Source organism: Bombus huntii, chromosome 8 (assembly GCF_024542735.1).
Source record: "Bombus huntii isolate Logan2020A chromosome 8, iyBomHunt1.1, whole genome shotgun sequence".
Lineage (NCBI taxonomy): Eukaryota > Metazoa > Arthropoda > Insecta > Hymenoptera > Apidae > Bombus > Bombus huntii.
Genome location: NC_066245.1, coordinates 2223883 through 2237649, shown reverse-complemented (window position 1 = coordinate 2237649; position 13767 = coordinate 2223883). Strand labels below are relative to the sequence as shown.

Here is a 13767-nt window from a genome sequence, read left to right as displayed (position 1 = left end):
ATTCTCTATTTCCATTTATGTATATCCAACCTAAATATAGTTACTACCAATCTGGAATGAAATATTGGTATTTAAATACAAATGAAAAATCTTATTAGCGTAAAGATCACCATGGTATAATATTATTTATAATAAGTAATGAAACACTAATCGTCTATTATTAAAAAGTTAAGGTCTTGAAGCCAAGATACTGAACTTCCCTTAAAATTGGGAATTCAAAAAGAATATCAAGGCGCAAATATAAAACAAAAATTACTACACGTCCCTAACGAACGAATTCACGATTGTTCGAATTGACGCGACGATTGATGGACGCCAATTTTTGTTGATCATATTTACGGCTTGTCGTGCTTTTAATTTTAAAGACGGTATCGTAATAAAATAATATCATAACATCGTGCAGCTAACAAACGACAGTTTGAATCTCAATGTGATTTGTAGGATAGTCTAAAACGTTTGCGATTTGAATATCGCGTTCATTTTTCGACTTCGCGCGGTTCTTACATCGACTTCTGCGCAGGCGTGCTGCAGTTTTCATCGGTGAGCGGGATCGCCCGAAAACGGCCGAATGTTGACGATCGGAAGCGCGCGTGAATACGCGATCGCTTAAAATCTTGCTTGTACCATATTTGAATCACAGTTGGTTGTTATTTCCCTTATCAAGAGTAGAAGATATAAAATTATTAGGCAATGAAGATGTAAGAATTCATTGAAATTCGTTAACTGGAAACTCAAAGTATCGATAAAGCTTATGGTATGCTTTTCTTTAATACGACTCTATCTATGTACACGAAGGTAAAAATTAGTCTCGAACCGTATTGTACAAGTTAGTACTATCTATTCGCAAAATATATATCCCGCATACGTAGTATTGTATCTCTGTTATTAATTACAATTTTTATTATATAGCATATTAAGAAGAATGGACTAGAGTATGCGTATGTAAGAAGTTATAAAGAATACTTAACTTTGCATTTTATTTGATTTTTATCACATTTAGTAAGAAACGATGCGAAACGTAAGTTGCATAATAAATGCATTATGAGGTATCGATGGAAATCGTTGTCGTAATTATGACTTCACCGTCTCATGGATGGATGATCATGTAATGGCTTTAGTTTTTAGTTTAGTCGTTGTCGATGCCGGTATTATACCAAATGCAGTACTGACATCGACAACGAATAGTAAGTAGGAAGTGCTCGTATCAATTAATCTCCTCTCTTTTTCACAAGTCAGATATATATGGTAGAACTCCGTTTATGTAAAATTGCCAAACCAAAGATAATATATTGGTATAATCGACAGTATAATCGGAGTTTAGGTAACAAGAATCCTCTGATTATCCCCACAACCAATGATTTTTCGTTTACGTAATAACGATTCACGTTCAAGTAAGCGAATCCGATCAACGATAGTTTATTTAATCAGGCATCAACTACGATTTCGTTGCAGCAAATGAAGTTCGTACAAACGAAGTACTATTTTGCGATAATAGAAAGATGTATGTATCTTCGAGCAATTTGGACTTGCGGTGAACTATTTCGATAGTCTATCGAGAGAAAAAAGTCAACTGGTTTACGTTATAAACTATCTTGCGTCGTAAAAAGAGTCACAAATTCGGAGTGCCCCGAAATAAAACTCAGCTCGACATATCGTAGAAAATAGATAGCGGTACGGAAAAAAGCAGTGGATTAAGTAGGAAGAAATGCAGAGAGTTTTAACACGCACGATGACAATACCCGTGATTATCGTTATCAGCTAGTGATCACGATGTTCAGCCGGTGTTTGTGAAATGTGAACGCCGATCACGCATTGGTCGTGAGAACTTTGAAAGTTGCTTATTTCGTACTCGTCACGTGCACAGAACGTGGAGATCAACATCGAATCAACACGCGAGTTCCTATCTCCAACCAATCGTGCGTCAAACTTTCGTCTCACCTCTTAAGGCTCGTGGCAACTTGGAAATCGTGATTGGCTAATCTGCATCCCTCTTCGTTTTGCTGTCATTGTTTTTGACACACGGCACTCGTGAGATTATGCGCGAGCACATCGATCTCATGCTCGTTACATTTCCCGATCTCGCGTCGGATATGTCGCTGCAAGGTGAGATTAGCGATAAAACTAGCAAAAAATGAAAGAAGAAGAAAAGGAAACGGATACCAGCATATAATGTAATATCGGGATTTTTATCGCAGACAAAATCTTTCTCCTCTTTCCTCTTCTTGTCTTTTTCTTTTCTCGATCGTGTCTGTTCCTCTTGCTTTGCGTTTTTTTCTTTGCCTTTTTACTTTACGACGATTGAAAATTCGCTACTCGATATCGGCAATCGTTAAAATCTGTCGATCGATCGGTCGATGATCGGTTTCTGCAACAGTTCGCTGTAACAGTTTTTCATACGACAAATTAATTTGAGCGAAGAGGGCGTAAACAAAAATCAAGGAGACGTTGGCTCGAAAACGGTTGTCGAAAAATCGTTGAGAGGAAAAATTGGACGAAGAGGGGGCGGGAGGAAGGGGAAAAAAGGTGGCAAAGCTAAAGAAGAGCGAGGAAGAGCGATGAAGAGCAACAGTGGAGAATTGGCGACTCGCAAGATGCTTTGAGATCCGCGTTCGAATTAATCTTTCGCGGACATAAGACATAATGGCACCGAGCAGCTCAATTACGCTCGGATTAGCAGTACACGAGGGGTTCCCCTTCTCCCCAAACCACTTCTCTCCTCGAGAATCTGTACTCTCAGTGTCCCTTGCACGCTCTCCACCTCGTGCACAATCTACCAGGGCCTTTGAAACGCTATATAAAGTGACAAACTTCCTCAGTGCCGCTGTATTGGCGTTAATACGGCATCACGTTCCGGTCAGGTAATAACCGCCGGATAAAATCTACCGAACGACGATACAGTTCTTAATTCGCATCATCGATATCGCGCCGTTACTCTTCTATCGATTGTTACCGTTGCTGTTGCTACTATCGCTGACTGCTGCTCTCATCGCTGTCTCTTTGTGTTTGTAAAAATTCGGGACATCGCCACCGAACAGGATCAACCGATTTCGATCGAATCGGACAAATCCATTCGCCTTCTCACTGCTAACTCACGTTCGTCCACGGTGATCCTTTTCGTCAACCGTTGAAGGATGATCCCACTCGAAACACGTGCCTGCTAACGACAGTAAACGCCGTGAGATCTACAACTAGAACCTATTCTATAACGTACCACACGGGCGGAAGAAGACGTTTGTCACGTAGCATGATCCATTTACGGATCGAGTTATTTGGGTAGGTAATTTTCACGAGTATCGTTCCCCTTTATTGCGCCAGCAAAATACCGCCAAACCGCTTCAAAGCGCTGAACCGTCAAGCACGACAACGATTTTACGATCGAGCACGACTATTCGAACGACTTTCGACTATCGACTTTCGATTCTCGACTCTCGGTCGGTATGCACAGTGACCGTGTATCGCAGCTATATAGGTTAAAGACAATAGTCATTCGCTGTTCGCGACTCGTCTTCCTATCTTTGCTATCTTTTCGCGCGCTACCTATACAGTAGCCTTGTTACGAACGTCAGGATGTGTATCGGCACGTTTTCGCTACTCCGCTGACTGACCCGAATACCAGCTCCCCTTTTCATTGCCTGTTACTCGTTCACCTCATATCCCTCTCCCTTTTTATCAACCTGTCCGATACGCGCAAACACCAAACCAATTGTTCTCGCCTCATCGAGAAAAAACGCTTCCTATCTTTCTTTCGCTACCTATTATTCAATCGGCCAATGCACGAATCAAAGAAACCTTAAATTATAACTAATGAACCAACAGCCACGATTAACTTACAATAGCCGACTACTGTTACATATATGTGTATATATATATATATAAATATATATATGTTTACCTAGAAGAACGGTCAGTCATTGACCACAAAATCCATCATGCTGTAGTTGTAAATACTACCTCTGGTTTCTATATCTCTTTCTTTCTCTACCTCTCTCGCGTATTATTGGATCTTTGTTCTATTTATTTAACGAACAAGTGATAAAAGTTCTTTTGTTTCCATTCTTTCGTAATTGTTGAAACAATTGCATTACCATATATCGACCACCGATATGGAAGTAGCATATACGAAAATAACTTAAATTCTTTAAGTGATCGTTTCGCGACAAGTCGCGTTACCGAAGAACCAACGATACGATATACGATTCAACATGGTATAAAATCTGTTACAGATTTACAAATTCCACAAAGATGAGGTGTCTGGCCGTATTAGCGTGTTCTCTGTTGGGATTTCTCGAGCTCGCAAATTCTCTACCTCGAAATGCTACCCATTACGAAGGTTTGTTGATATTTCCAAATTATTTGACCCACTTCGGCTTTTATCAAAAAGCAAATTTTGAATATTAGATAAAATAGTACTTGTCGCTCTTTGCGACAAACACGTCCTGGCATGTTGATAAGAATCGATTATCTTTATAATTATTCGAATTGACAATTACGTGGCATCCAAGACTCACGAACTCGTGAACTGACATTACCAAGGTCGCCACTTTCCACGCTTTTAAATCGCTTATTAAACACCGTTCACGTTTCTACTACATGTGCATGCTCTTCGAGCTTCGTCCAGATCGGTCGTGTTTCCTGAATTCCAGCAATTTAAATTCGAGCAACTCGAAACGAAATGGTTCGTTTTCGTTCAAATTCGATAAAAATTGACGATGATCGAAAGCACGCAGAAAAATAACTTTTCGTTATCGGCGATGGTTACAGGTACCTACTAAAAGGATAATTCTCCTATCGATAATAGTTATCGATAACCAATAAAAACGTGTATCGTCCATAATATTTATCGATAATGATGACTAACAAAATTTTAGTCGTGTTTAATGGTTAATCCTAGCCAAAATCGTTCCAAGTAAAATATGAATTCGTATTCTGTAGCTTTCTTAAATTTGGGTCATAACGGTTACGGTCCCTGATAAAAATACAAATTTACGTAAACATCGGTAATCTCGTAGTTATTCGCTATGATATTACAAACGAGCGTGTTTCTTTACTCTTTACAGATATGTCCTTTTGGCTAAAATCCGGCCAAGAGAATCTTCAAAGAATTCTGGCTTATCGAAACAACGAAAATCGCGCGAAGAATGTAATTATCTTTATCGGTGATGGCATGGGAGTATCTACGATCACAGCTGGTCGAATATACAAAGGCCAAATCAAGGGTAACACCGGCGAGGAATACAAATTGGCTTTCGAAAATTTTCCTAACACTGGATTCGCCAAGGTACTTATACGCGTATACGAGTACAGCGGTTTGCAAAAGTTTCGTAGCCGGACAAATTTCTATTCGAGCTGTTCTTTATAGACGTACAACACCGACAAACAAGTACCCGATTCAGCTGGGACAGCTACCGCGATATTTTCCGGTGTTAAATGCCGATACAAGGTTATTGGATTAGATACGAAAGCTTCGTTTAATCGGTGTAATAACAAAACCGACAAGGAGAGCAAAGTTACGACTGTCGCAGATTGGGCGCAAGAAAGTGGCATGGATACCGGTAAGCCGCCTTGTATCCTTGCGAAAAGAAGAAAATGATAGGGCAAAGGGTTGAACTGATAACCCCTTGCAAATATGTAAATAGACAGATGAAAATAGATTTCGCCAGAAATTTAGAGTGTATGTGTGGTGTATATATATATATATATATATATATATATGGTATATATATATGGTATATATATATATGGTATGTATATATATATAAATATATATATATGGTATATATATATATAAATATATATATATGGTATATATATATAAATATATATATATGGTATATATATGGTATATATATATATATATATATATATATATATATATATATATATATATATATATATATATATATATATATATATATATATATATATATATATACACCACACATACACTCTAAATTTCTCTCTACATATACACTCTAAATACATATATATATATACCATATATATATGGTATATATATATATGGTGTGTATATATATATATATGGTATATATATATATATATACCTTATATATATATACCATATAACATATATATACCATATATATGTATATATGTATATACCGTATATATATATACCATATATATATATATGGTACATCTATATATATAGGTACATGTAGATGCACGTATCAAGCGTAACTATACATACGTATAATTGACCAAATGGAATGGTCGATACGCATAGATAGAACCGGGACTGACGTGAACGTGACTCGTTAGCAACGACGACCTACTCACGGCCAGCTACCGGTGTTAAACATTAAACATCAGTATCGAATAGACCTTGCCGGGACGAGCTCGAAAACGACACGGCAGAGAGAAGGTCGCGAGCCAACTTTCCGCTTTATCTAGGGCATAACGCTCGTAACTCTCGCTTTTTCGCCATTACTTTCCAATATGTCGGTGAATGAAGGAAACGCGAGAACAAACATCTTTTTCCTAGTATAAACTCGCATCAAATATGAAACGAAAGAGACGCGTTAATACAAGATAAAGCGACTCGGTCGTTGACAAATTTTGGATGATTTTCTCATTTCCTTTTTTGCTGGATCGTTCGGCGAAATACAGGGTTTGTCACGACAACTCGGATCACGCATGCTACTCCGGGTGGATTATACGCTCATACTAATAATCGCGACTGGGAATGCGATACGTCGATACCGGCGCAATATAAAGGTTGCGTAAAGGATATCGCGAGACAACTAATCGAAGACGAACCAGGAAACAAGTTCAAGGTAAGGGAATGCATTTGTCCTTTCCCTTGATTTCGCGTACCCTGTTCGCCATAAGTATTAGGACACGTAATTTACTATTCGTATTTACGTTAAGCGTACGTGTTTGCAATAACGATGTCGTAACTTTCATCGTACAATGCACATTTTCGATATATACGTTTCAAATTCTGTACTGTTATAATCGTGATGATCGTTCCTCGTCTTCAAAATGCTTTATATAGCGTGCGTAATAATATGTTCACGAAGATATTCCACGATCAGTTGTCCGGATACTTTGGCGAGCCACTACATTTCCATACGTATTCGTTGCCGCTTCGAACGTTCGTCTAACGATCGTTTAATTAACGTTAGGTGATTATGGGCGGTGGAGCGCAACATATGGGCTTACCAATGGAGCCGATAGATCCCGATACGTGTGTCAGAGGAGATGGACAAAATTTGGCGGATGTATGGGCTGAGAATAATCCCGACGGAAAAGTGGTGACCAATCTCGAACAGCTTCTCTCCGTCGATATCGCTAATACGTCGAAAATTCTCGGAATTTTTGCTCCTAGTCATCTCCCTTACCATGCTGTGAAGACGGAGCAAACACCGAGCTTAGCTGAGATGACTCAGCAGGCTGTTCGGTTGCTTAAGAAAAATGACAAAGGTTTTCTTTTAATGGTGAGTGAATGATTAAACAGATGCAACTTTATGCCAGAACTTTATCAAAATCTTTTGTTCGTGTAAAGAGAAGCAATGTCATGGCAAAGCGGTTAAAAATATTCGTTGCGGACATAGGTGGAGAGTGGAAGAATAGACATGGCGCATCACCATAACTGGGCGAAGCTAGCGTTGAGGGAATTATCGGAACTCGAAGAAGCGATATCGGTCGCTCTGCAGGAAGTTAAACTGGAAGAAACGTTGGTGATCGTAACTGCGGACCACTCGCACGCGTTCACCATGAATGGTTATCCGAAACGTGGAAACGATATCCTTGGTTTCGCCAACGATCCAAACAACCCAAAAATACAGTCCTACGAAACGCTCAGCTACATCAATGGTCCGGGATTCTATCATCATAGGCGAAACGATAGTAACAACGTTAACGAAACATGGAGACCTGTCGATCAAGACAAGGAACGCGATGAACCATATTACCCCCATATGGCTGGCATATACTTGGAAGATGAAACTCACGGGGGCGAAGACGTTGGAGTCTACGCTATAGGTAAAATATATTACCTTTGCTTGCTTTCGTCTACCGACGTTATCGAGATATGGAAATTAACGACAAACTAGCGATCGAAAGTAATACTATGCTTTCATGAAATCAACGGACACTATGTCGTATGAAATTTAAATCGTTAGTTCAAAATCTTATCGATTGGATATTAATGATGAAGTGGGAGCTAGCTTGCTGTAAATAATACCGCTAAAATTAATTAAGATAGCGCATGAAATTGGAAAAAGCGTCTCTATCTTATCTATATAACTCGACAATCAACGTTGCATAATGCACTGTTCAACTGACGAAATTGCTGTATGTTTGACATTGACAGATACCATTCTATTTATTGCAGATTAACTTCCAGAAGGTAGCTTTATTGTGTCATAATATTTTACGATAATTCTAAAACATAAAACAAAATACAATTTTGTGTTATCAATTTCTACGACATCTATCAAACTTATATTCTTCAATTTCTGACTCTATATTCTACTTGAAGAAATATAATTAATTCTTAAATATTTTTCAGGTCCGTACTCCCACTTGATTCGTGGCACTTTCGAGCAAAATTACATCGCTCACGTGGTTGCGTATGCGGCGTGCCTCAAAAACTGGCCTTCCCACTGTGATAACTCTCACAACTCGGTAACTCAACCTACTAGTTCCCCTATTGTGTTTCTCTTGACGTCCGTGCTGCTTTTAATCGTCACCGGGTTCGATTAATCATATGTATTAACCATAAGTACGAACAACGCACGTGACGAGTATGCTTCTTCTTGCTGATCGTACTTTCGCGTTTTCTTCGCTATTCTTTCTCGCTCAAATATCCTTTGCCTGGGTCTCGTCTGTCCCTTCTTTTACTCCAATCGTTGAATTCTTCCATAGCCAATTATAATTTACGCGTCAAATATATTTGATACCTTTCCTACTCTTTGTTACTTCTCCTCTGTATTCCTCTTTTTCCTTTCTATCACTTTCTTTGATTTTGAAAGCAGTACAAAAGACACACGTGTATACCGCTCGAAAGTATTCGAACTTCTTTTCCTTATTTTTGCCACAGGATGTAATTTAATTACTGGATCACGAGCCAAAGTTACGTGTTAACAAATAACGGCTACATTCTGTATTATTGTTATTTTATCTTTACAACACGATAAAATTGGTTTTACCATCTCTGAAACACAGATGAGATAAGAAGGATTTTTATAAACTGTAAATCAACTAAAGCGTTGTTTCGAACGCTTATGAGCGGTAATGTACACATACGCATAAGCGGCAAATATATTCGCAAATAACTACTGGTACGTTTGATCTAGAATACAGTGATCAACAATACGAATTGTCCTTTGTATATAATTTTCACGATTCATATTGTATTTCAATGTCTGGCTCAACTTACTATAGTATATTTATATACTTGCGTACATGTATGCGTGCGTAATGTAAAGGCTCGTTCAGACGCGACTAATAATTTAGTCGAGTAGTTTAGTAAGACGTTTCAATGGTTTAGTCGAGTGGCGAGTAATTTTAGTAACTTACCGTGTGTGGACGAAAGTGTAGTCGAGTAATTTAGTGAAACGATTTGGTCGATCTTCTAATGGATGTAGAAAGATCCGTTTCGAACGTACGTGTATTTCAAACGTATCCATAGTATTATGGCAATAAAATCTAATAAAACGGATCTTCTCGACAAAATCGTTCTACCAAACTAACGAACGCGTCTGAAACGGGCCTTAACGCCCTTGTAAGCGCGTGTCAGAGAACCTAAGTTATTTAATTAATGCAGTTTCATCTGTGATATATACGCGAATTAGCTGATAATCGTAACCATAACTATAATTGTACTCGTTTTTGAAAAATATGCGGTTCACTTACAGTTGACCAAACGAAAAAAAATCGAACGGAAAACCGTTTCCGATGTACGACGATACGAAACATTGAGAGCAGAAGCGAATAAAACAACGTTGTAAACTCGCATTTAGAGAAGAAGTAGCTTAGCTCGCTTTTGCGCTCAATGCCACGTATATGTTTTCATTTACTCGATCTTCGGCGAGAACGTTCGTCCGTCTTGGTCGATTCCTCCTCCATTCCACTCCGATCCCACTTCGATCTTTCTGAAAAGAATCAACGATGCCCCTGACACACATTTCAATCAACTAATTCGTCTACGTAATTAAACGTAAATCCTGAAATGCAAGAGGAACGAGAGCACAGTCCTGGTACCTCAGATACATCAACTTATTGTTCGGTCGTTCTGATATCGGAAAAATTATGCGAATCGACGTTGAACATGTGGAAATCAGGAATACAAAAATACACAGAGACAGGAGAAATCGTCTCGTGAGGATGATTTATTAAAACGGTAAAAAAATGTACATATAAGTATGCATAAAGACGCTAGAGCCGAGTTTGTCAAGAGCCCTTCGATTCATCGAGTACGCACGTACTATCAGACTAATTCTTGATTATACAAGTTCCAACTTTATTTTCTTCAAAGCGGAAAACTCTTTTACTCTACATTTTTTACCTACTTCCGAATGAAAAATAATGTCCCGCCAATTGTCTGCTCCTACCTAGTTGGCAATTTCTCAAACTCGCGTATACTTGACGAGTTTTCAAGCCGTAAAAGCATACACTTTGCAGTTGATACATAGTAAATCTAACGATAAGAGCGTATACAAGGCGCGCGTGTATACTTTATCCGCGTGTGCGATACAGAGGACTAGAGTACAATCGATTTCCCTTTGACAATGGTAATGTAGTAATTCTTATAGATAAGAGGGTTAGTATTATCGCTAACGAAGTTTCGGTCTGGCTTGACCGACGCAAATGGATTTTTACACGGTTGTAAAAGAACTTCGACGTCAGCGACGGAATTTATTCGATTTATTTCCCAAAGCATTTCTTGCGCAGTGTAAGACGTGATGGTGGTTGGAGCTAACGTCTTGGAAAACTCGCGTATCGTTTCGAGCCATGTGTCTTTTCCTGCAAACCCAGTCGTCCGATAGAGACCAGGATTGTAGAGACAAATTAAATCAGGAGTAGCAAGAGTTTGCGATGGGTCGCGAACCAAGCAGTGATAAAGCTTCTCCGGTTTAAACGTAACGATAACAGCTCGACCAGCGGATTTACATTTCTTACAAAGTTGAACCATGGATAAAAATCTAGGTGGGACGTCTTTCGGTAATTGTAACTCTGGCCCGATCAGAATCAAATGGAGCTTCTGTAAGTTCGGTAAGAAATGAAGAAACAGTTTCTCCCAGACGTCTAAGTGTATACCTTCGAATTGGAATTCCGCGCCGAGTATATGAATAGTCCAATCGGTTCTATTTCGCCATTCGGGGCAAGAAATCTGCATGGAATAAAGGGCTGTCAGTGGGATAGTGCACAGATGCGATAATAAAGCGTACGTATAACAATCCATTTGACGATAATATAAAGAATTCCCGTAAATTCGATGCATTAATTTATCGAAATCGAATTCTGGCTGCGCCACGAACATTTCCAGATGCACGTTCGGAATTTTCGGATTAACGTAACCGTGTTTGTGTTGGAGGTACAAAATTCTTTGATAAACTCGGAACTCTTCGCACCAATTTTTATGTTCGTCACCATGTTCCTCGCAAAAGAATTCCATTCCGCAGTGCACGCAGCAGATCAGTTTCTCGCTAAATCGACGACAAACTCGACAAACTCTAGGATATAATATGATTTCTTTTTCCCAAAGATCCAACGATCTTTTGACCTCAGACTCGAGTATCGCCAGCAATTTTAGCCGATAAATACGGTACTGGTCCGCGTCCAATTGCACGCCAGAACCATCAGAGAGTGTCAAGACGATGGACGAATGAATCTCTGTCAGTGCTTCGCACAACTCACGATGCTGCGACAGTCCCTGGGTTTGATGCATTATCGAGCAATAAGACACCATTTGGCAACGCTCACAGAATAACTGAGACTTCTTCGAGCAAACCATACAAAGGCTAGACACGAATACGAACCGTGGCTTTACCTTTAATTCGATGCATTCGTCCTCTACGCTCTCATTCTCCTCTGATAATATCGATGAGTTGATTAATAAAGACAGCTGAACCAAAGGATACATTAATCGCGAACGTACACCGATTGGATCATTCGTTTGGTGAAAACAGTCTGTCCTTTCTTTCTGGTAACGCATAACACCGGGTGTTATAGTTTTCTCTGTTGTTCCTCTTCTTTCTCTCTCTTCCTTCGCTTTCGTTTCATCGCAAGTCGTTGATTTCTCACAAGCGACGTTACATTTCGACGATCTCAACGGTGGTAACTTGTTTCCTTTGCTCCGATGTTTTCTGCGACCCATCGCAGATTCTTCGAAACTCGTGCACTGTCACTTTATTCAAATTTGAAATTAATTACGGTACTGACGTGTTTTATTTCGTGCTTTTTTATTTCCTTCTTTTCTCTTATTTCCTTTCTCTCTCTCTCTCTCTCTCTCTCTCTCTCTCTCTCTCTCTCCCATAATTTGATATTTAGTATATTAATCAGCTATAGTGGGAAACGTTTGAACAGTCGCGAAAGTATGTGAACCCTTAAGGAAACTGTCTTTAAATATATGGGTTATGCAAAAAATTTCGCACGTACATACAATGTGATACGATTATCATGATTACATTGATAAATTAATAGGGTCACCTCTCGCGTGATGTAGCTGTATATTTAATGTCTCAGTTTTGTTTTAATTGAAAGTATTATGTAACAAAGAGCTTTCAAGTGTTTCTTAATTATGCAATCAATTATATACAAGTGTTGGATCTAACTTTATCTGGATCGAAAGCGTGTAACGAAGAAATGCAAATGAACGAGCAAACGAATCCGATTAAGAATACACGGGGAGGAGAGAGAAAGAGAAAAAAAAGGGGATACGAGAAAAGAAGATTAAAATGTTTACCAAAAATTTAGTAGACACGAATAAATAAGAAATTCTCTTACCTTGTAATATTACACTAAATCTTGATAATATAAGAGTAATAAACCACTAAATAATATTTATGATGTATATGAATCCATTATTATTAAAAAGAAAAACAATTATCCGATTCTATTTCAAATGATATGACGTAAATAACGTGTGATCGATTTGACAATAGAAAGGCGCACAATGGACGCAAACTAACTCGTCGAAGTCTCATATAATACGCATGCATCGTCTAGACAGAACTCTCTTACGGGCACTATGCCCATTGCCCAGATAAAGTATTTCGAGCATCATTCCCCCGTGTATACCCTCTATGCCCAGGGTAACTTGCATCTAAATTAATTAGTCTTCGTTTGTAATAAAATGAATTTATTACAAAGCAGCCGCGTGTTTTCTTTATTTCTTCCTTCGATTTCCTATTGAATTTTCCTCCGAAATCAATATTTTTGCATTATTTTACGATCATCAAAGCTTTTATTAAATTTCTTGTTCTACTATTCAACACAAGACTACATTTTTTTTTAAGCATGTACCTTTCTCTTGCATTTTTAGGAAATTATGCATTTAGTCGTACGTACGTGAAAGAATATATACAAAAATAAATAATTGTATAATTTTTTGTTTATTACTTTAATTTCCCAATTTACTTTATAAAAATTTCTTTTTGCATTCTAAACATATGTTCAGCATATTCCTGTTTTCCTGTTTGTTTTATGTAAATTTAATTTCTTATATTTAACGAAAGAAACAATTTCATTTATGGAAGAGTACATGACAACTGCCACCTCCGTTAACATTGCAATATAAAA

At 38.3% G+C, this 13767-nt stretch overlaps 2 protein-coding genes and 1 long non-coding RNA gene across 5 annotated transcripts; 1 reads left to right on the top strand and 2 right to left on the bottom strand.

The window, feature by feature from the left end:
* Positions 1–57: 57 nt before the first annotated feature.
* Positions 58–2645, bottom strand: LOC126868953 (uncharacterized). The gene is made up of 3 exons (XR_007690776.1): positions 2161–2645; positions 1939–2096; positions 58–655 (listed from the first exon to the last, which is right to left on the bottom strand). It is a non-coding gene; the product is annotated as an uncharacterized LOC126868953 (long non-coding RNA).
* Positions 2646–2736: 91 nt separating this feature from the next.
* On the top strand, positions 2737–9926 carry LOC126868931 (alkaline phosphatase 4-like). 3 transcript variants are annotated; one of them, XM_050624925.1, is made up of 8 exons: positions 2737–3273; positions 4224–4330; positions 5058–5278; positions 5360–5552; positions 6628–6794; positions 7146–7457; positions 7575–8004; positions 8534–9926. In XM_050624925.1, exons 1-8 carry the CDS (start codon positions 3245–3247, stop codon positions 8725–8727), a joined length of 1653 nt encoding a protein of 550 aa, XP_050480882.1. In that variant the 5' UTR covers positions 2737–3244; the 3' UTR covers positions 8728–9926. The 3 variants fall into 3 exon arrangements, with proteins under 3 accessions (XP_050480882.1, XP_050480881.1, XP_050480883.1); XM_050624924.1 differs by having other exon boundaries at positions 2749–2858; XM_050624926.1 differs by lacking the exon at positions 2737–3273 and adding an exon at positions 3286–3431.
* A 411-nt stretch (positions 9927–10337) lies between these two features.
* Positions 10338–13512, bottom strand: LOC126868933 (uncharacterized). The gene is made up of 2 exons (XM_050624944.1): positions 12973–13512; positions 10338–12373 (listed from the first exon to the last, which is right to left on the bottom strand). Exon 2 carries the CDS (start codon positions 12341–12343, stop codon positions 10727–10729), a length of 1617 nt encoding a protein of 538 aa, XP_050480901.1. The 5' UTR covers positions 12344–12373; positions 12973–13512; the 3' UTR covers positions 10338–10726.
* Between the last annotated feature and the right edge of the window lie 255 nt (positions 13513–13767).